The sequence below is a fragment of the Hemitrygon akajei genome, chromosome 19 (assembly GCF_048418815.1).
Source record: "Hemitrygon akajei chromosome 19, sHemAka1.3, whole genome shotgun sequence".
In the NCBI taxonomy this organism is placed as follows: domain Eukaryota; kingdom Metazoa; phylum Chordata; class Chondrichthyes; order Myliobatiformes; family Dasyatidae; genus Hemitrygon; species Hemitrygon akajei.
Window position 1 is genome coordinate 56,622,941 of NC_133142.1, and position 21,364 is coordinate 56,644,304.

At 37.3% G+C, this 21,364-nt stretch overlaps 2 protein-coding genes across 8 annotated transcripts in view; both read right to left on the minus strand.

The window, feature by feature from the left end:
* Positions 1-21,364, minus strand: part of dock3 (dedicator of cytokinesis 3) — a 968,429-nt gene that overhangs the window by 840,559 nt on the left and 106,506 nt on the right. The gene's annotated exons all lie outside the window — the stretch shown is intronic.
* LOC140742126 (small ribosomal subunit protein eS21-like) lies at positions 3,695-4,069 on the minus strand. The gene has a single exon (XM_073072937.1). The coding sequence runs from the start codon at positions 3,989-3,991 to the stop codon at positions 3,740-3,742; it is 252 nt and encodes an 83-aa protein (XP_072929038.1). The 5' UTR covers positions 3,992-4,069; the 3' UTR covers positions 3,695-3,739.

A 21,364-nucleotide genomic window follows, 5' to 3' on the forward strand; every position in this document is an offset into this window, starting at 1 on the left:
TCATAGCATTGACATTTCCTTGATGCCATTTAAAGAAGTTTTAAAAACTATTTAAATGTCAGTCACCAGTTGTGCAATTAACCAAGTTCAAAGTGCAAAGGAGCCAGAAGAGATGTTTGTTCAGTATGGCTAAGTTCTCATGATAGGTTGTTGGGTTTTGTAGATTGAAACATGTACACCAAACCAATTTGAAAATAAAAAATAAAAATTGGAGGAAGTCATACACCACCTTAAGCCTGCCCTGCCATTCAACAGCACTATGGCTGATCCAGTATCGAAGTCAACTTTACTGGTCATATGTGCACTCGCCACATTCTCACAATCGATCAGATACGCTACACCGTTTTTCTTGATTCCATTGGTTCTAACAATTTATAGAACTCGGCCTTGAATATGCTCAACTACTTAGCATGACCAGACTCATAGGATTGACAATTCCAAAAATGTTTCATTACCTGATTTAAGAAATTCTCATGTCCCCCAACAAGTCACCTCCTTCTCCTGTAAAAAATAGCTTCTCCCCCAAAGCTCAACACCTACCTTATGAATCATATAGCAAGAGTGGTGCAATTGGCCCATTGAGCCTGCTCTTTCATTCAGTGGTATCATGGCTGATCCTTTATCTCAATACATGTTTCTTGCTCTCTGTCCATACACTTTGATGCCATCCCAGAATCGTGAATGTCACAGTCAGACTGGTACTTCTTTTAAATTCCAGTATATAGGAATTCATATTTATTTGCATAATAGATCAAATTTCTCATTGTAAAACGTAGTAATAGAAGAGAAGCACAGTTTTCCTTGGGTATAAACACCAAAGCTACAAACAGTACTACAGTACTAAAAGAGAAGATAAACATTAAAAAAATAGATACTGACAAGAACAAAATTAAAATAGCAATTATAATACGTGCACAAGTAAAGCAATCAAAGTAGATTTTCCAAGAGCTAACAATAATCTTACCTGCATGATATTTTATTCATAAATAGGATGTGGATGCCATTGGAAGGCTAATGTTTACACTTTATCCCCACAAGAACACAAGAAAATAGGGGCAGGTAGTCCCTCAAGCCTGCTCCACCATTCATCATTGAGATTTGCGTTCTTCAGTCCAAATAGCATTCGAAGAAAACTCAAACCAAATGGTGTAATAACAACAGTTTTTAGAATGCCAGTCAGGTGGACAGGGACCTGGTAATAACTGTGAATGAGGTCCACCTTTGAGGAAAATAATTTTCCCTGCCAGGCAGGCAGAGAAATCCTGGATGTGGGGGAAATCAGGTATCGGTCAGGAGTGATGGCATCATTGAGGCGGCGATAATCACCACATGGACGCCAACTCACCCCCCCAGTTTTCACACGATGTGGAGGGGGGAAGCCCATAGACTGCTGGACTGCCTGACGATATCCAGGCACTCCATGGTGTCAAAAGTAGCCTTGGCGATGGCTTACTTCTCCAGGTTTATGCGCCTGGTGTGGGTGTGCATGGGTGGGCCAGTGATGAGGATGTGGTGCTCACCCTGTGTTTAGTGGAGGAGAAGCTGGGTTCACTCAGGTCTGAGAACTCAGCAAGGAGGCAGAGGAAGTTGAAGGTGAAAAGGGCACTGGAAAACTTTGAAGTGCCACTGGCAGAGTGTGCCAGAGAGGGAGTAGAAAGTCTCTGCATTGACAAGGCCCTGGTCTGGACCTTAATGAGAAGGATGACCAGGACAGAGAAAGTCGGCCCCAGCAGGGATATAGACAACGGAGCCAACACAAAATTCTAGCAGAACTTCTGCCCGCCGAAGTACAACGCCATCTCACACTTACCAAAAGTCCAGATGGAGCTGCCGTTGGAAGTCTCAAGGTACGGTCGGTCTGTATTCCCCAGTTCATATGTCTAATTTAAACGTGAGCAGGCGCTCACCTGGGCACCCATGTCACAGAGGAAACTGCACCCAGAAACAAAGTCTGTAACAAACAACAAACTGCCTGACTACCAACGCTCATAGTAGCTAATGGGCGCCAGCCAGTTTCTGTTTCCCGACTCCTTGAACCCACAAGGTGGGCAGCATTTCTTAGCTCTCGGCCCAAACCTTGGGTGGTAGAAACCAGGGTAGGAGACCATCGTTGAGCTGCGCCAATCGTCTCATGTTCAGGTAATGGTGAGGCGGTGAAATCATCCAGCCACATGGTTGCACAGGCCCCCTTGGTGACAGATGAAACACGGCTGACATCCACCTCACAGGGATAACATGTGGTCCATCAACTCCGACAGCTTTGGAGTCACCTAAGCCAGGTAGTGAAAGGAACGGATGGGAGCGCTCAGACTTGGAAAGTTCGAAAGTATCTAGAAGGAGTTGCTTAAGAGTATCGTTTCTGCTGACTTCCGGTGGGGGTGGGGGGGTGTGCTGTACGACGCTCATCAGCCTGGTTGCCGTAGAGCTATCTAATGATTTGACGACATATTTTGTGCTATCTTGCGAGACTCCCTGCACTACAAACTGGGCCTCTGCCTGAGCGAGCCAAACAACAGCATGCTCCTGTCAGAATTCAGGAGCTTGCAAGCAATGGCATTTGCAGTCATGATTGTAGAACAAGCGAAATCACTCTGGAATCATCCGGAGGAGCAGCAGCATTACCAATAGTAGGAGTGTCGATAAAAATCGACATGAGTGTAATTACTTCTAACATACACTTTATTCCTTCAGCAAACAAATGGTCACTTTGAATATTTATCAGAAAAAACATGTATAAATGACACTATTTAGTATGTATTAGTGGAATTTACAAAACAGTTGAGCAAAATTACAAGCCATAAGACCATGTGACAATAAGACATAGGAGCAAAATTAAGCCAATAAACAATTTAGCTCATCAAGTCTATGTTAGAGACTATTCTAGAATTATGTGAACATAGCAGAATTCATATTCAAACAAGAACTAGTCTTCATCTCAAAGAAATTTGTAGGCAGTAATCAGTCAGTTAAAAGTACAGCTTTACAAACAGCACTGTCATTTTCATTTTTAGAATCTTTTTATTGATATATAATCTTCAACAGCTATAAAATGATACAAAACTTCAACCAGATTAATATGCATACAATTAATAAAGCTGAAAAAACTGATCTTAAAATATAAAAATGGAAAAAAAAATTATATATAGGAAAAAGGGAAAAAAAGAACCCCATCTAACTAAAAACAACCCACTAACTACAAAAAAAAAAAACACCCATTAGGAATCAACCCCCTGGAACAATACATTTGACCATCATCTAAATATATTTTTTTTAAGTCATCAACCGCCATTTCATATTTATAAAAAAAATAAAATTGGAAGGATACCATATAACTTAATTCAAATTAAATGATAATATCTGGCAAAAGAACCCTATCTTTTCTCAAAATCAAATTGAGGATCAAAAATTCTACTTCTAATTTTTTCTAAACTAAGACATAACATCACTTGAGAAAACCATTCAATTAATGTAGGGGAAGAAATATCTTTCCATTTTAATAAGATAGCCCTTCTTGCCAGTAGTGTAATAAATGCGATTACATGTTGATCTGAAAATGAGATACACTGAATATGATGCGGAACTATTCCAAATAGAACAGTCAATCTATTAGGTTGTAAATTAATTTTCAAAGCTTTAGAGACTGTAGAAAATAAAGATTTCAAAAACGATTTTTTTTTGTTTGTTTATTTTTTTATTTCTATACAAACATCAGCCTTCCCAAATACAAGTCTTCTGCTTGTTAGACAGCCTTGGTCACAATCCCATCGTTCTTTGCTAGCCTTAGGAGACAATCATCTGATTCACCCATCCTACGAATAGCTCCACAGATGGCATAGGTTTTGTGCTGCCCATTGAATCTCCCAGTTACTTTATTAACCTCAGCAAGGTTGATTTGAATAGGGGCATGGTCCTTAGCACCAATAATTCTGTTGCTAGCAGAGCATTTGCGTGGAACATAAAGATCAACGAATTCTCCTGCGTCGCTCTGCATGCTGGATTTAGTTCAGTTGGAGGGCTTTTATTCAGATGTGACAAAGATCGCCACACAAATGGCCGACACTGAAAAGAAAGGACTTCCAGAACGATTTTAATGCAGAACATGACCAGAACATATGTGACAAAGTAGCTACTTCAGTCTTATATCTATCGCAATAGTTATCTATACTAGGAAATATTTTAGATAGTCTCTCCTTTGTTAAGTAATGGTGTACAATTTTAAATTGAATTAAACGACGGATGGCACATACAGAAGAAGAATTTATGTTTTTCAAAACTCGAAGTCAATCTTCATTAACAAAGGTCATATTAATTTCACTCTCCCAATTTCGTTTAATCTTTAGTGATAGGATCTCTTTTTGTAACAAAAATAAATTATAAATTCTACTAATGGAACCTTTCACTAAGGGATTCAAATTCAAAATGGTATCCAACAAATCAGATTCTTGTAAATATGGAAACTTAGGTAAATATTGTTGTAAGAAAATGTCTAACCTGAAAATATTGCAAAAAATGTGTATGATCAGGAGAATATTTGTTTATTAACTCCTCAAAAGTCATCAATCAACCATCACAAAATAAATCTGTAAAAGAATGAATTCCATTATTTTCCCATAGAAGTAAAAATGGGGTCAGTTGTTGAAGGTTTAAATGAGAAGTTTTGATATAAAAAACTAGATAACTTAAATTGTTTAACATTTTAAAAATTACAAAACTGAACCCAAATCCGTAGGGACTGTTTAATAACCAGACAGAGATTTAAATTTGGAATTTTAGAGAGCTGTAAAGGTAATGGAGTTCCTAAAATTGAAGTTAAATGAAATTGTTTAACAGCTTTTAATTCCAAATCAACCCATAATGGTTTTTGGTTTTTATCAAGCCAATATAACCAAAAACATAATTGTCTAATATTCACAGGCCAATAATACAGTCTTAAATTAGGAAATGCAAGTCCACCATCTTTTTTAGATTTTTGTAAATTATACTTATTAATTCTTGGTCTCTTATTGTTCCAAATAAAGAAATAAGAGAGTCAATTTGATCGAAAAATTTTTTAGTTAAAAAGATCGGTATATTTTGAAAAATGTAGAAAAATCTAGGTAAAGTCATCATTTTCACAGCATGAATACAACCTATTAAAGAAAGAGTAAGTGGATTCCATCTAGAAAATAGTTGTTTCATGGAGTCTATTAAAGGAACTATATTCGCTTTATAAAGATCTTTATATTTTTTAGTAATTATAATACCTAAATATCTAAATGTATTAACAATTCTAAAAGGAATGTCATTGTATATACTAACAGGGACATTTAATGGAAACAATTCACTTTTATTCAAGTTAAGTTTATATCCTGAAAATTTACCAAAATCTTTAAGTGTTTCCAAAAGATTAGGAATTGATTCCTCAAGATTTGAAATAAAAACCAAAAGATCATCTGCATAAAGAGAACTCTTATGTATGGTTCCATTCATAGAGATACCATGAATATTTTTAGCTTCACGTAATGTTATAGCTAAAGGCTCCAATACAAGATGAAGTAATAAGACTTAATGGAATCCTTGTCTAGTGCCACAAGAAAGTGAGAAAAAAGACCTGCAATTATTAGTAATAACCGTGGCAATAGGAGTCCTATAAATCATTTGAATCCATCTATTAAAATTATTACCAAAACCAAATTTTTCTAATACTTTAAACAAATATGGCCACTCAACTCTATCAAATGCCTTTTCTGCATTGAGAGATAACACATTGAGGTTGTTTAGATAATGAAGAATATATAATATTCATCAATCTCTGAACGTTAGAGAAAGAATAACAGCCTTTAATAAAGCCTGTTTGATCCATAGAAATGACTTTAGTTAAAATAATTTTCCAAACAATTAGCCATTATTTTAGAGAGAATTTTTGCATCCACATTTAATAGCGAAATAGGTCTATGATGAGCATTCAACAGGATCTTTATCTTTTTTAAGAATTAAGGAAATAGATGCTTCATAAAAAGGTAAATTACCCTTCTCAAAGGATTCATGAAATATTTCCAAAAGATACAGAGAAAGTAACCTTTCAAATTTTTTGTAAAATCCCACTGAATAGCCATCAAGTCCAGGAGCTTTACCTGATTGCATTGATAAAATAGCTTTCTGAATTTCATGCTTGGTAATTGGAGCATCAAGCATCTGTTGATCTTCAAGAGAAATTTGTGGAAATTTAATCTTATGTAGAAAAGCCTTCACTTTAGAGGAATCTGTAGGAAACGGAGATCTATAAAGATCAGAATAAAAATCTTGAAAAGTATTATTAATGTCTTCATGATTACTTACTATATCTCCATTGTTTTTACGAATCTTTAAGATTTGTCTTTTAGCTCTGGATGCTCTTAATTGAGAAGCTAAGAGTTTATTTTTATCCCCAAAGATATAAAATTGACTTTTCAATTGAAGCAAATATCCTTCAATAGGATATATGTTAGTAATAAATTATACTGTGATTGTAATTCTACTCTTCTTTTAAATGAAAAAACATTTGGAGAGATTGCACTGATGTTATCTAATTCTTTAATTTGTTTAGCGATTTTATCTAATTCCAATTTTGTTTGTTTCTTCAGTTTAGCTATATACAAAATAATTTGACCGCGTAGTTAAGCTTTTAATGTATCCCAAATTACTAACTTAGAGACGTTTCCTATATTATTAAAGAGAAAAAACTCTTTTATCTGAGCTTCGATAAACTCAACAAATTCTGAACTTTGTAAAAAAATGTTCCAGAAAATGCCAAAATGGTCTGGTAGAAACAACATCTTTCAGTTCAAATATTAAGTTTAAAGGAGCGTGATCAGAAATAGCAATCGCATCATACTCACATTTCTGAACAATGAATAAAAGTCGAGGGTCAACTATAAAATAGTCGATTCTTGAATATTTATTATGAACATGTGAAAAAAAGTATTCTCTATCACTAGGGTGCATATGCCTCCAGACCTCAGTTAAACCGTAATCAATTAAAAAGGAATTAGTAAGTGATGCAGATTGATTAGGAAGTTGATATTTGGATGATGACTTATCCATTAAAGGATTTAGACAAGTATTAAGATCACCACCCATTAATAACATATATTCATTTTGCTATGACCTCAGCCCCCTCCTTTGTGAGAATCGCAAAAGAGAGAGAGAGAGCCTTACGGTTTGGAATGTGGGCTGGTCGCTCAACAAGACAAAAGCCTTGGACATAGCCATTGTCTTGGGAGACACCTTTGTGGAATAAGGAACTGGCCTACGTGCAGACCCTCAGGGCAAAAGGAGATGGGTGATGGGGGAAAGATCGCCTCGCCCCCCGACCCTGATGGACATCGACAACCCTGCCAGTCCAGATAAAAGGTGGGCTGCCGAGGTGGGGCCTCAGACGCACCAAGGAGACACACGAAGAAGACACGATAGTGCTTCCCGTCGGAGCAGGAAGCCATTGTGAAGGAAGCCACGTGCATTAGATTCCGGATCGGGAGTCTGTGGCTGGAACCAAAGGACAAACCGTTTTAACTAACAACAGGGATTTGCTCGCAAAGACCACGGGCAAGTGTTCCTTCTCTCTCTATCCAACACGTGAAATGTCAGCGGTTCCCGAAACGGGGAAGCCTGCAGACTTTGAGTGATTCTTATACCCAATTGGACTCAGTATCCCCTAGACAACAATAGAGCTCATTTTTGATTGATTATTACTACACCTGTGCTTTAGATTGAGTTTTGACGATGTATATGATCTGAATGTTTTGTAGTAACCATACGTTTGTGCCCCTTTATAAATAAAAACGTTTGAAAATAGTAGCACCAGGCTTCAGCGGACCTATCTATCTTTGCTGGTAAGTCACCCGGTTACTGGGGAACGTAACAACTTAAATCGGGTAATAGAGCAAAAACAGTTTTAAAAAATGAGGGATCATCAACATTTGGTCCATAAATATTAACCAAAACCATTTTCCTATTACAAATTATTCCTTTAACAATCAGAAATCTACCATTAATATCAGCTATAATATCCTCCTGATTAAAAGGAATATTAGAATCAATAAAAATAGAAACACCTCTAGTTTTACTCTGTGAATTTGCGTGAAACTGAGGACCCCTCCAAAATTTAAAAAATCGATTTTTATCACATAACCTGATATGCATCTCTTGAGCAAAGATTATATCAGGCTGGAATCGGTTAATAACTTTAAATGTTTTCTTACGCTTAATAGGATGATTCCAACCGCGAACATTCCAAGTTAAAACATTTAGCTGTTTAGATATCATCATGGAACTTTATATCTAAAAACAATAGTTAGACGTATGTCAGGATAAGGCAGTCGAAAGCATAGATGCAGTACAGATACAAACTCCGCCTACCTAAGTAAAAAAAAAAGAAAAAAATCTGTCTCCCTCTACCAAATATAAATCTCATTACAGTCGCTATGTATCTCAATATAATTAACTTGGAAGGAAAGTGTTTTTCTTGTAAAACAAAATGACCTTCAATTGAAAGTAACCTTCATAACATTAGATAAGGAAAGAAAAACACATCCAAAACAATTCCTTGCACAGAAGAACAACAATCGCCATCTTTAAATTGTCCTTTCTATCTTTGAAACACAAAGAAATCCAAATAATTACTTTAAAAAATCTTTACAAAAGCATACAATACAAAAAAAGATTAATTTATTTAAATGTTGCAAAAAAGAATTCTAAATGGTTCAAACTTAGTCTTCAACAGTTCTCCCTCTATGTCTTCAGAAATTGAAGCCCCAAACCAGTCTTTTTCAGAGATAAAAATGTATTTTAAGGTAAAGACTTCTGTAACCATCAAATCTTCCGATCTCATCACCCTTTACACCGCGAGACAATCAGGCCATTATAAATCATTCAAGCTTCAGATTCATCATCGGATGCGTCGGGTAAAGAATTAATAAAACTCAATGCTTCGATTGGATCAGCAAAAATATGAAAACCAGACTTTTTAAACAAAGAGCTTTAATTTCGCTGGGTATTGAAGTAGTGGAAAGAGCTTTTTTTCATACGCTGATTTCATTGCAGTTGCAAATTCAGCACACTTCTTGACCATTTTGCATGGAAAATCTTCAAAAAAAAACAAATGTTTGAATTCTGATAATGAAAAAGTCTTTTTTCCTCGCAAGCTTAATAATAGTCTATATTACAGGCTGTAAACAAACCTCCAGAAATAAAGACTGAAAAAATTTTGCGAAATAATCCAGTGTGTCCGCCGATTCTGTTTTTTTTAATCCGACAATTCAAATATTGTTCCAATGTGATCGAGCTTCGAGGTCAACGATCCGTTGTTGGGTGTTTTCCAAACGAGAAGAAAGGTCCGCAGTATTTCAACTAACTTCTTTAAGATCAAGGCTCAAACAGTCAACTTTTCCTTCGAATTTCTCTTTTAGTTGAGTTATCGCAATGCTGATATTGCTGATTTGAGATTCTAGTCTCTTTACCCGGGGGGGTTCCTCCGAGAATTCTTCGGTTTTCTTGGACTTTCCATTGCCTGGGTCCAGATTTCTTTTGGCGCTTCTGAGAGTAGCCATAATTATAACTGATGCGACTGATTAAAATTGAAATTTCAAAGTTTAAATCAGAAAAGGGAGAGATTAAAGGCGGACAAGAAGCGACAGTGTCTTACATGTCCGTAACCGGGAAGCAGAGTCCAAACAGCACTGTCTACAGAGCACAGACAGCTGATTCACAGCAGGGGGCTGGCTGCTCAAGAGATGTGGTTTGCAAACTGAAGTGTCCATGAGACATTGCCATTTGCATCAGCCAAACACAAAACAATGGGGTTAGGAAGGGGAAAAGGGGTTAAGGAGCCAGTGTAGACTACCCCTGTGGCCATCCCCCTCAACAACAGTTATATCACTTTGGATGCTGTTGGGGTGGGGACGGGGGATGACCTAACAGACAACAGTCACAGTGGCTGGGTCTCTGGCACCAAGTCTGCCTCTGTGACTCAAAAAGGCATGCCAAATGATAGGGGATTCATTGGTTAGGGAAATGGACAGGAGGTTCTGTGGGCGAGAACAAGATTTCTGAGTGGTATGTAACCTCCCATGTGCTAGTGTCTTAGGATATGTGTGATCGAGTTCTCAGCATAAGTAGGAGGGTGAGCAGTCGTAGTCCATGTAGGTACCAATGACATGGGCAGGATGAGTAATGAAGTTCTGCATAGTGGGTTCAGGGAGTTAGGTGCTAAATTAAAGGGCAGGACCTCCAGGGTGTGATCTCTGGATTGTTACTCATGCCACGTGCTAATGAGGCTAGGATTAGGATAGCTATACAGTTTAATACAAGGCTAAGGAGTGGGTATAGGAAGGAGGGCATAAGATTTATGGATCATTGGGCTCCCTTCCAGGGAAGGTGTGACCTGCACAGCGGAAAGATTTGTTAACATTGCACAATGGGACTTAAACTAGAGTGACAGGAGGGTGTTTGAAATTAAAAACTCACCAGTTAATAACTCATAAGGGGTGATTGATAAGTTTGTGGCCTAAGGTTGAAGGAGATGAGTTATTAACTTGTGCGTGTGTGCGTGCGTCTCTCTCTCTCTCACACACACACACACACACGAGACAGAGGTGTCTCCATTTCACAGCGAGACGGGAGAAATAACAAACAATTTGCTGCTTTATGATGTTAAAAGTCCATTGCGTCGTTTTTTCCAAGCTCTGTGCCCAAAGACCTCGGGTCTCTGGGCACACAGCCAGAAATCTTCCATCTCCAACGATACATCAATCTTCTGCAAAGGCACCGACCTCCAATCCGCCCATCTCTAGAGCCACAAAATCTCAGTTCTCCAAAGGCGAGTGAATCTTAGGCCGAGCCCTTGGCGTTGTGAACAACAGCCATTCATGAACCCCCAAGAGTGGGTCCCATTCCCACAAAGAACCATAGTCAGTGTGTAACTTCAAGTCAGGGTCAAAGAACCCTGAAAGGGAAAAATAGAGATATTAAAGATGGAAATAAAGCTGTTTCCGAAGATGCAAGCTAAGGAATCGCCATTAGGCGACTTCACACTTATCTGGGTTGAAGTTCATCTGCCACTTCTCAGCCCAGTTTTACATCCTATTGATGTCCTGCTGTAACCTCTGACAACCCTCCTGACCATCCACAACACCCCCAACCTTTCTGTAATCAGCAAACTTACTAACCCACCGTTCTACTTCTTCATCCAGGTCAGTTAGGTAAGTAACCACATTTTTCTTGGGCACCAGTATAATAAAAGTCTGCTTCAAGCTAGTGAATACTCAGACTGCCAAAGTGAGAAGTTAAAGATATCAGTGAACACTCCAGGCAGTTGATTAGTATAGGTCTTTAGCACTCAGCCAGGTTCACCATCTGGGCCAGATGCATTTTGTGGGTTCACCCTTTTGAAGGATGCTCTCACGTCGCCCTCAGAGACTGAAATCAAAGAATCATCAAGGATTGTGGGAGTTTGTGAAGGTGCCTCCATGTTTTATTGGTTAAAGCAAGCATAAAAGGCATTAAGTTCATCTGGTAGCGAAACCTTGCTATCACACATGTCACTTGGTGATAGAATTCAAGCCCTGCCTCATCTATCGAGCATTCTTCTGTGATTAATGTTCGGCTCAGAATTGCCATTTCACTTGTGAGATGGCTTTCTGGAGGTCATACCCAGATCTTTTGTACTTTCCTCAGTCACTGCAACTGAACAGCACTAATCTGGTTCTTAGCAGATTGTCGATCTCTTGGTTCATCCAGGGCTTCTTTTTGGGGAAGACTCTGAATGTATTGGTAGGGACACACTCGTCCACAACTGACTTTATAAAGTTGGCAACAAACTTGGCACATTTATTCAGATCTTCTTATGAGTCCTTGAATATAGCCCAGTCTACTAACTTGAAACAACTCCTATCCAAGATAAACTAGCAGCCTTACGACGGGCCCCTGTGGATAAAATTAAAATGGCCTGGGAGCAGGATTTAAATATCTCCTTATCCGAGGAGAGCTGGGACTCAGTTCTCAAATCGGTTAACTCAACCTCTCTTTGTGCTCGCCATTGTCTCTTACAGTTTAAGATTGTTCATAGAGCCCATATGTCTAAATCTAAACTATCTCGATTCTACCCTGGCATTAGTCCGCTCTGTGATAAATGCAAGAGGGGCGTGGCCTCTCTCATCCATATGTACTGGCTCTGTCCTAGCTTGGAGAAATTCTGGAAAGATGTCTTCACTACACTATCGGGTATTCTGAATCAGCACCTAGAACCTAACCCCTTAATTGCTCTGTTCGGTTTTTGGGGCGAGACAGATTTATGTCTGGGTCCGACCAAATGCCGAATACTATCCTTTGCCTCTCTCCTGGCGAGACGCTTGATCCTCCTTAGATGGAGAGATGTTGCCCCGCCCACTCATGTGCAATGGCTTAACAACGTTATGGCCTGCTTGGACCTCGAAAAAATTCATTATTCAGTTCTCAATTCGGATTTAAAGTTCCATAAGATCTGGGGGCCTTTTATCGAGTACTTTCATAACCTTCCTCTTGACTAGGGTTTTTTTTTCTTTTCAGTCCCTTGCTTTCAGCTCCCTTTCTTTTTTTCTGGATGTAGGCATTATTATCCTCTGTTGCTAAGTGTATTTACAGTCTGGGAGTTTGACTGTCCGGACTTACACTCTCTATATTGTGTGGTGGTTGGTCTGGAATTGTTTTTTTTTCTTGTGTTGTGGGGTTTGGGGAGGACACTAAGCTCACTTGTCTTTAATTTAGGTGCTTTTTTGTTAAATTCTCTTCCTGTGTAGCATATTGTTATTGTATGCTTAACCTTGCTCTGTATTAATGCTCCTCATTGGGATTTGGGGTTTTTAATTTTGTAAAATGTTTTGAAAAACTAATTTAAAAAATTTTTAAAAAAAGAAAGAAACAACTCCATAGACACTCCTCTGCCTCCCACCGTCACTGGAGCCTTCCTGTTTCTCCTCTGTCCGTATGCCAGATGACCAGATTTCCCAAAATATATGGATGGAACGTTAGGTATTTTAATCCTAGTCTAACAGCGTTGAATCCTTGGGGTTGCAGGTGATAATTGGGCAGAGATTTCTTTAAGTAAGCCTGACTGAAGTCCCCGACAATGATTTGAAAGGAGTCAGAACAGACAATTCCATGACTGCTTACGATGACACTCAATACATCAAGTGCTTTCTTAATATCAGTCTTTGGTGGTATATAAACTCTGGTCAGGATCACAATGGAGAACTTTCTCAGTAAGTAGAATGGATGGCATTTAATTATTAGGCATTTCAGTTGGGAGAACAAGTGTGCAACAAGACCAGATAAAAACCGATAGATCAAAGCAGCTGTTTTCTGCTGAAGGTAAATTTGATGGAAACATATAAAATAGGAGTCTCAAGATGGCGCTCATGGAGTAAACCGCATCTAGGCTTTGCTCCAAACCTTCTACGTTTTTTTTTAACCTACAAACACCCCTTAAACTTATTCTAAAGGGGTCTAAACATATAGAATTTTTCTTTTTAAACTATTTGAATTATTCTCAACTTGCTGAAATGTCTAAAGCAAAAGAACCGAAACAGACGAAAGAACCGATAACTTTAGAAGTAGTTGTGAAGTTTATAGAAGCTAAATTTGAAGATCTGGAGAAAAAATTACTCGGAAGATTTTCACAGTATGACGAACGTTTGAAATCACTCGAAGAAAAGTTCCTGACCCTTTCACTGGAATCACAAAAACAAGCAAGCATTTTGGTTCTTAAAGAAGCCGCTCGTAAGAAGGATCGGATAATCGAAAAAATACAAGAAGAGCAAACTTCGACGTTCCAACAGATGGATCGTTATAAAGTTAAAATTACTCATTTGGAAAATCGTTCTCGAAGACAAAATCTTCGGTTAATTGGGATCCCGGAAAAATTTGAAAGCGGTGATCTGACCGTTTTCTTCTCTAAATTTCTAGTGGATGTCCTGGGCGCAGAGGTCCTGGATAACCCCCCGATAATCGATAGGGCACATCGGGATCCCAGATTTCAGGCAGATTCAAGTCTGAAACCACGACACGTAATCCTTAGAATCCATTATCCTCATATCAAAGAACGTCTGATTCGTGCGGCTCGTAAAAAAGGCATGATAACCTATCAAAACTTCAATTTTCGCATTCTGGAGGACTATAGCCCGGAGGTATTACGGGCTAGGCTGGCTTTTAGATCGGTTATGTCAAATTTTCACCAGAAAGGCTACAAGCAAGCATTGCTGTTTCCAGCACACCTGAGAGTCACCCTTCAAGATGGAACTATTCGGCTGTTTAAATCGCCAGCGGATGCTCAAGGTTTCCTGGAACAATGACATTTGATCGGGCTGACCAATGTAATTTAGCCTATAGATTTGGATCTGTTATAGATTGACGTTTGGGGTTTTTTTTTGATACGGTTTACATGTATTTCTTACATACGGTTAAAGCTCTCTTTTTTTGCTGGGCTTATTCTGACTTTATATTTTTTTCATATTATTAATCTATTAGCTTTGAAAATGACTTATTAGGGTTTTTTTCTTCTTTTTTGTTTTTCTTTTTTTTTAAATCGATATACGCTCTTTTTTACACTTTTAACATTTGAATATTAAGATTGGGAAAAAATAAAATGGCGTTTCTTCTTCCCGACAGACTCCAGTGTTTGCAGCGTCATAACTGTTTTGATGTGTTTGAAAGTTTTAAACTTTCATTTATTGTTTTAATTTTTTTTTAACCCTTTTGTTTATATACATTTATAACACTAATTTTATATTTTAACTTTTGCTATATCAACCCTTTTTTATAATGTGGATTGTTTGTATTTTTTTTAACTTTGTTACGTTCGAGTTGCCGTCTTGAGACAAGGGGGTAATTTTAGTATTAGATTGCTCGCTTGCCTCTTTTTGGCTTTTTTCCTGGGGTTTTGAGGGTGGTGGGAGGGGGATTTTTCTTTTTTTTCTTTTTTTCGCTTGCTTTTTGCTTAGTTTTATTTCATGGGCTTATATGAAACTACAAAAATGGCTGCAGTGCTGTGACTTCCGGTTTCCCTTTGAACTTACTTCCCTCTTCCGGGTTCATGAGTTCACTTTTCTTTCAAACCTATATGTTAACTGTAATATATATTGTCAATATGGATAAGACTATTAACTTTGTTTCTTGGAATACTAATGGTTTAAATCATCCGATCAAACGGAAAAAAGTATTCAAAGTATTCCATAGAATGAATGCTAATGTTATTTTTGTACAAGAGACTCATGTAAGGAAGGTGGATAGTCAGCGGTTGTTTAGGTTTTGGAAGGGCCAACAGTATCACTCAAATTCGCAAGCCAAAGTGAGAGGTGTTTCTATTTTTATAGACTCATCAACTGCTTTTATACATCATGAAACAATTTCAGATCCACAAGGTAGATTTTTGCTTATTACTGGTTTACTTTTTAATCAAAAAGTTGTTTTAGTTACCGTAGATGTCGGATTATAAGCCGCTACTTTTTCCCCATGCTTTGAACAGCATTGAACATAGCGGCTTATAATAAGGTGCGGCTAATATAAGGTTTTTTCCCATGCCGCCAAAACATTTTGCCTCGTAACAGTAGACCAATAAAATTGATGAGTAGTTCACAGAGGTCCAATGAAATTGTACGATAAATCAAGCGCACTTCACAAATTATTGTAAATCAGCCATTTGTACTCACCCTCATCAACATGGAAAACACTCGAAGAAAAGCATATGATGCAGCTTTTAAGTTAAAGGCAATCAATCTGGCGGTTGAACAAGGAAATCGAGCTGCTGCGCGTAATCTTGGCATACATGAATCGATGGTGAGACGGTGGAGATTTAATTTGGGACTGCCGCTTCAGGTCAGGAATGGCTCACGTGATATTAGACAGCAGTACAAGGGAGGGAGGGAGCGAAACTGAGGATTCCGCTGCACCGAAACTGCTAGCGATTCAGTAAACAAAAAAACAGTAAAACTCGTGTGTGAATGGTATCGGGCCAATAAGGACACAAGTGTCCGATGTTACCAAATACCGGTAGGTATAACAAAGTTTAGCCTTACCAAATATGTGTAGCGAGGGTTTGGTTTGGGGGAAAAAGGAGTATAAATAAGAGCAGAATGTAAGGGGAAGGCAAAACGCGTTCTGCAATAAAGCCACGCTGCACTGTAATCTGGTGTTGGTTGTCTCTCTTCCAAAACGAACACAGGGCAGAATTTGAAGCCCAACACGTGTAATATCTTTCTGTGTAAATATCTCATATTACAAGCGGCCGAAAATCCGGTCCGCCGAAAATCCGGTCCGCCGGAAATCCAGTGCGCCGAAAATCCGGTCCGCCGGAAATCCGGTCCGCCGGAAATCCAGTGCGCCGAAAATCCGTTCCGCCGGAAATTCGGTGCGGCCTAAAATCCGGTGTGGCCTGTACATTTATAAAATAGATTTTATTTCTAAAATTAGAGCCAGCGGCTTTTAATCAGGTGCACTTTGTAGTCCGGAATCTACGGTAATGTTTATGCTCCAAATACTGACTGACCTGAATTTTTTAAATGCTTATTTACATCCTTTCCTAATCTGAATCAATATAGATTGATAATGGGCGGGGATTTTAATTGTTGTCTAAACCCTTTGATGGATAGATCCAAGCCCACTCAAACTTTTCCGAACAAATCGGCTTCTCTAATTAATTCTTTTATGATTGATTCAGCTATTTGTGAAATTTGGCGTTTTCTACACCCTAATGACAAAGAGTTCTCATACTTTTCCCATGTGCATCATAATTACTCAAGAATTGATTACTTTTTCATTGATCAGCATTTACTTATAGATGTTATGGATTGCAAATATGACTCTATTGCTATATCTGATCATGCACCTTTGAAGTTATCTATTAAGGTGACGGATTCATATATTAGTACTAAAGGTTGGAGGTTTAATCCTGTTTTACTGCAGGACTCTGACTTTGTTAACTTTATTAAACAGCAAATTGATTTGTTTTTCTCAATAAATTCTACAGCAGAGATCTCTAGTGGAATTTTGTGGGATACTTTTAAGGCATATATTCGTGGACAGATTATTTCATATTCTGCCGGAGTTAGGAAACGAACTAATTCTAAAATATTAACATTAGTTGATAAAATTAAGGCAATTGACAAGATCTACTCATTGACCCCTAGTAAAGAACTTTATAAAGAAAGTGGAACTTCAAATGGAGCATAGTTTATTATTAACCTCCTCGATTGAAAGTCAGTTAATTAAATCGAAAGCTCAATTCTATACATATGGAGATAAGTCTGGTAAACTACTAGCTAACCAATTGAAAATTGTTTCAGATAAGCGACAAATTACTAAGATTCGCAAACAAGATGGTACTTTGACGATTGATCATAAAGAGATAAATAAAGCCTTCCAAGATTTTTATAATTCTTTATATCAATCAGAATGTACTAAGGACTCTTCTATAATGAATGAATTCTTAAGGAAATTGAATATTCCAAAAGTAAATGTTGAGGATAGTGTATTTTTGGACACTCCTATTACGGAGTCTGAAATAGAAAAGGCTATTTTCTCAATGAACTCGGGTAAAGCTTCGGGTCCAGATGGTTTTTCTGCAGAATTTTTTAAATCCTTTTCTTCTATACTTTCTCCTTGGCTTTGTAAAATTTTTAAAGATGCATTAAGTATAGGTAAACTACCACAATCTTTTTATGAAGCTTCTATTTCCTTAATTCTTAAAAAAGATAAAGACCCCACTGAATGTGCATCCTATCGGCCTATATCTTTGCTGAATACGGATTTTAAGATTTTTAGTAAAATTTTGGCTATTAGATTAGAAAATATATTGCCTCGGATTATTTCTGAGGATCAGACTGGATTTATTAAAAATCGCTATTCATCTTTTAACATTAGAAAATTAATTAATATTGTTTATACCTCTTCATCTAAAATCCCAGAATGTGTCATTTCCTTAGATGCCGAAAAAGCATTTGATAGAGTCGAATGGTCATATTTATTTAATACTTTGCAACATTTTAATTTTAGTTCAAAATTTATATCATGGATTAAATTAATATATCAGAAACCTTTAGCTTCGGTCTTCACCAATAATCAAAGATCCCCTTTTTTTCAGTTATTTCGGGGCACAAGGCAAGGTTGTCCTTTAAGCCCTTTATTATTTGACATTGCTTTAGAACCCTTGGCTATAGCTATTCGTGAATCACCGAATATTTTAGGTATTACCCGTGGGGAGACGATGTATAAGGTATCATTATATGCGGATGATTTGTTATTATATATATCTGACCCTGAAAGATCTATTCCTGCTATTTCTTCTTTGCTTGCTCAATTTAGTAATTTTTCTGGATATAAATTGAATTTTAATAAGAGTGAACTTTTCCATTAAATATGCATACTTCAATTTATAATCAGGTACCATATAGAATTGTTACAGACTATTTTACTTATTTAGGTATTAAAATTACTAAAAAACATAAAGATTTATTTAAAACTAATTTTTTGCCTTTAATAGATCAAATTAAGCAACTTGCTAATAGGTGGTCCCCACTATCTTTGTCTTTGGTAGGTAGAATTAATGCCATTAAGATGATGATACTACCTAAATTTCTATATCTATTTCAAGCATTACCAATTTTTATTCCTAAATCTTTTTTTGATATAGTTGACTCTAAAATATCTTCGTATTTGTGGCAGAACAAAAATCCTAGGCTAGGTAAAAAATATTTACAGAAGCCTAAGAAGGAGGGTGGCTTGGCTCTACCAAATTTAAGATTTTACTATTGGGCAGTTAATTCCGTAGATTCCGGATTATAAGCCGCTACTTTTTTCCCACATTTTGAACAGCTTTGAACTCTGCGGCCTATAATCCAGAGCGGCTAATACATGGTTTTTTTTCATGCCGCCTCGTAAACATTTTGCCTCGTAACAGTAGACCAATAAAATTGATGAGTAGTTCACAGAGGTCCAATGAAATTGTACGATAAATCAAGCGCACTTTCACAATTAAATTATTGTAAATCAGTCATTTGTACTCACCCTCATCAACATGGAAAATACTCGAAGAAAAGCAAGACCCGAGCGCGTCAGACCCGATTAGACCCGATCGCATTGCGCAAGCGCGTCAGACCCGATTAGACCCGATCGCATTGCGCAAGCGCGTCAGACCCGATTAGACCCGATCGCAATGCGCAAGCGCGTCAGACCCGATTAGACCCGATCGCATTGCGCAAGCGCGTCAGACCCGATTAGACCCGATCGCAATGCGCAAGCGCGTCAGACCCGATTAGACCCGATCGCATTGCGCAAGCGCGTCAGACCCGATTAGACCCGATCGCATTGCGCAAGCGCGTCAGACCCGATTAGACCCGAGCGAAAACGCTGCTTTTAAGTTAAAGTCGATCAATAACTTTTCCTGGTAGGCTGCAGTATATATATTTTTACCAGTCGCTAGGAGATATTGGAATGTTGTTCGTGCTGTTCAGTAAAAAAGTATATGCAACGTAATTTGTGTTACCGATACGTATGTATATTTAAAAGTAGCGGTGCGGCCTAAAATCCGGTGCGGCCTTTACAATTAAAAAATTGATTTTATTTCTAAAATTAGAGCCTGCGGCTTTTAATCAGGTGCGCTCTGTAATCCAGAATCTACGGTATACGGTATTTGATATTTTGGACACAAGAATCGACTACAGTTGCTGGCCCACAATGGGTAAATTTGGAATGTAAATCTGTGCAAGATTTCTCATTGATCTCAATCTTAGGATCTTCACTTCCTTTTTCGTTATTCAAAACGAATAAACAGATAACTAATCCTATAGTCAAGTATACATTACGAATCTGGTTTCAATTTCGTAAATTTTTTGGTTTGAATAAGTTTATGCTGTCAAGTCCTATAATATCTAACAACTTTTTCCGACCATCATCTATAGATCAAGCTTTTCTTTTATGGAAAACAAAAGGTATAACATGTTTTCGTGATCTGTTTTTGGATGATAACATTATGTCCTTTGAACAGTTATCTAATAAATATAATTTATCTAAAACCCATTTTTTTTAGATATTTACAAGTTAGAAATTTTCTATATAATGAACTAAAGTCTTTTTCGAAAGAATGTCCATTGGACATTACAGAAAGAATTTTAGCTCTTAATCCTTGTCAAAAGGGCTTAGTAGCTATCATTTATAATATGATTATGAATGTACAACCAGACATATCAGGAAAAATTAAGAAGGAATGGCAGGAAGAATTGCATTGCCCTATATCTACTGAGCAATGGGAAAAATTTTTATCACTGGTAAACTCATCCTCTATCTGTGCTAAACATGCTCTAATACAATTTAAGGTTGTACATAGAGCTCACATGTCTAAAGATAAACTTGCTCGATTTTATTCTTATGTTAATCCAACCTGTGATAGATGTCATTCTGATATTGCTTCGTTGACCCATATGTTTTGGTCTTGTCCTTGTTTACAAAACTATTGGAAAGATATTTTTAATATTATTTCAAGAGTCTTAAATATTATTCTCCAACCACATCCTTTTACCGCAATTTTTGGTCTACCAATGATAGATAATAAGCGTTTATCCGCTTCATCCCAACGAATGATTGCATTTGTTACACTAATGGCTAGAAGATCTATTTTACTGAATTGGAAAGAAATTAACCCTCCAACTGTATTTCAGTGGTTTTCTCAAACTATTTCCTGTTTGAGTTTAGAAAAAATTAGAAGTGTGGTTTTTGATTCTTCAGTTAAATTTGAGGAAACTTGGAGACCATTTATTCGACATTTTCATATGAATTAAATGGTCTGATCCTGAACCTTATTGTTACTATCCTGAATTGTGTGGATGGAGGTTGGGAGTCATTGGCACTGCTGTATGTATTTAACATTATGCGATTGCCCATGTTGGTTAGTTTTTTTTTAGTTTTTTTTAGTTGTTGTTTTTTTTTGGGGGGGGGTTTCTTTTCTTTTTTTTCTTAATTCCTTTACATTATACTATGAGTTTGGGAGACTCTATGTATTGATTAATACATATTTGATTGTTAATTAATCTATTATGTACTCTCAAATGTTTTGTACTAATATTTTTCTTATGTTTTTCTTAAAAATTAATAAAAAGATTTGAAAAGGAAACATATAAAATAATAAGGGGTCAGAACAGAGTGGTTAACAGAATGCTTCTCCTTTTCATAGAGGGATTGAGCATTGGGAGTCACTGGTATATAATAAAGGGGAAGAGAATTAATAATGACATGAAGGAGCATTAATGCACCATGTGGCTGGCACTACCTGCAGTTGTCTAAGCAGGTTTCATTGTGGCTCTCAGAAGAAGTGATCAGCAATGAC

Bases quoted from the DNA above. Each gene is read 5' to 3' on its own strand.
- LOC140742126 (XM_073072937.1), bottom strand. From the start codon at position 3,991: ATGCAGAGCGACGCAGGAGAATTCGTTGATCTTTATGTTCCACGCAAA.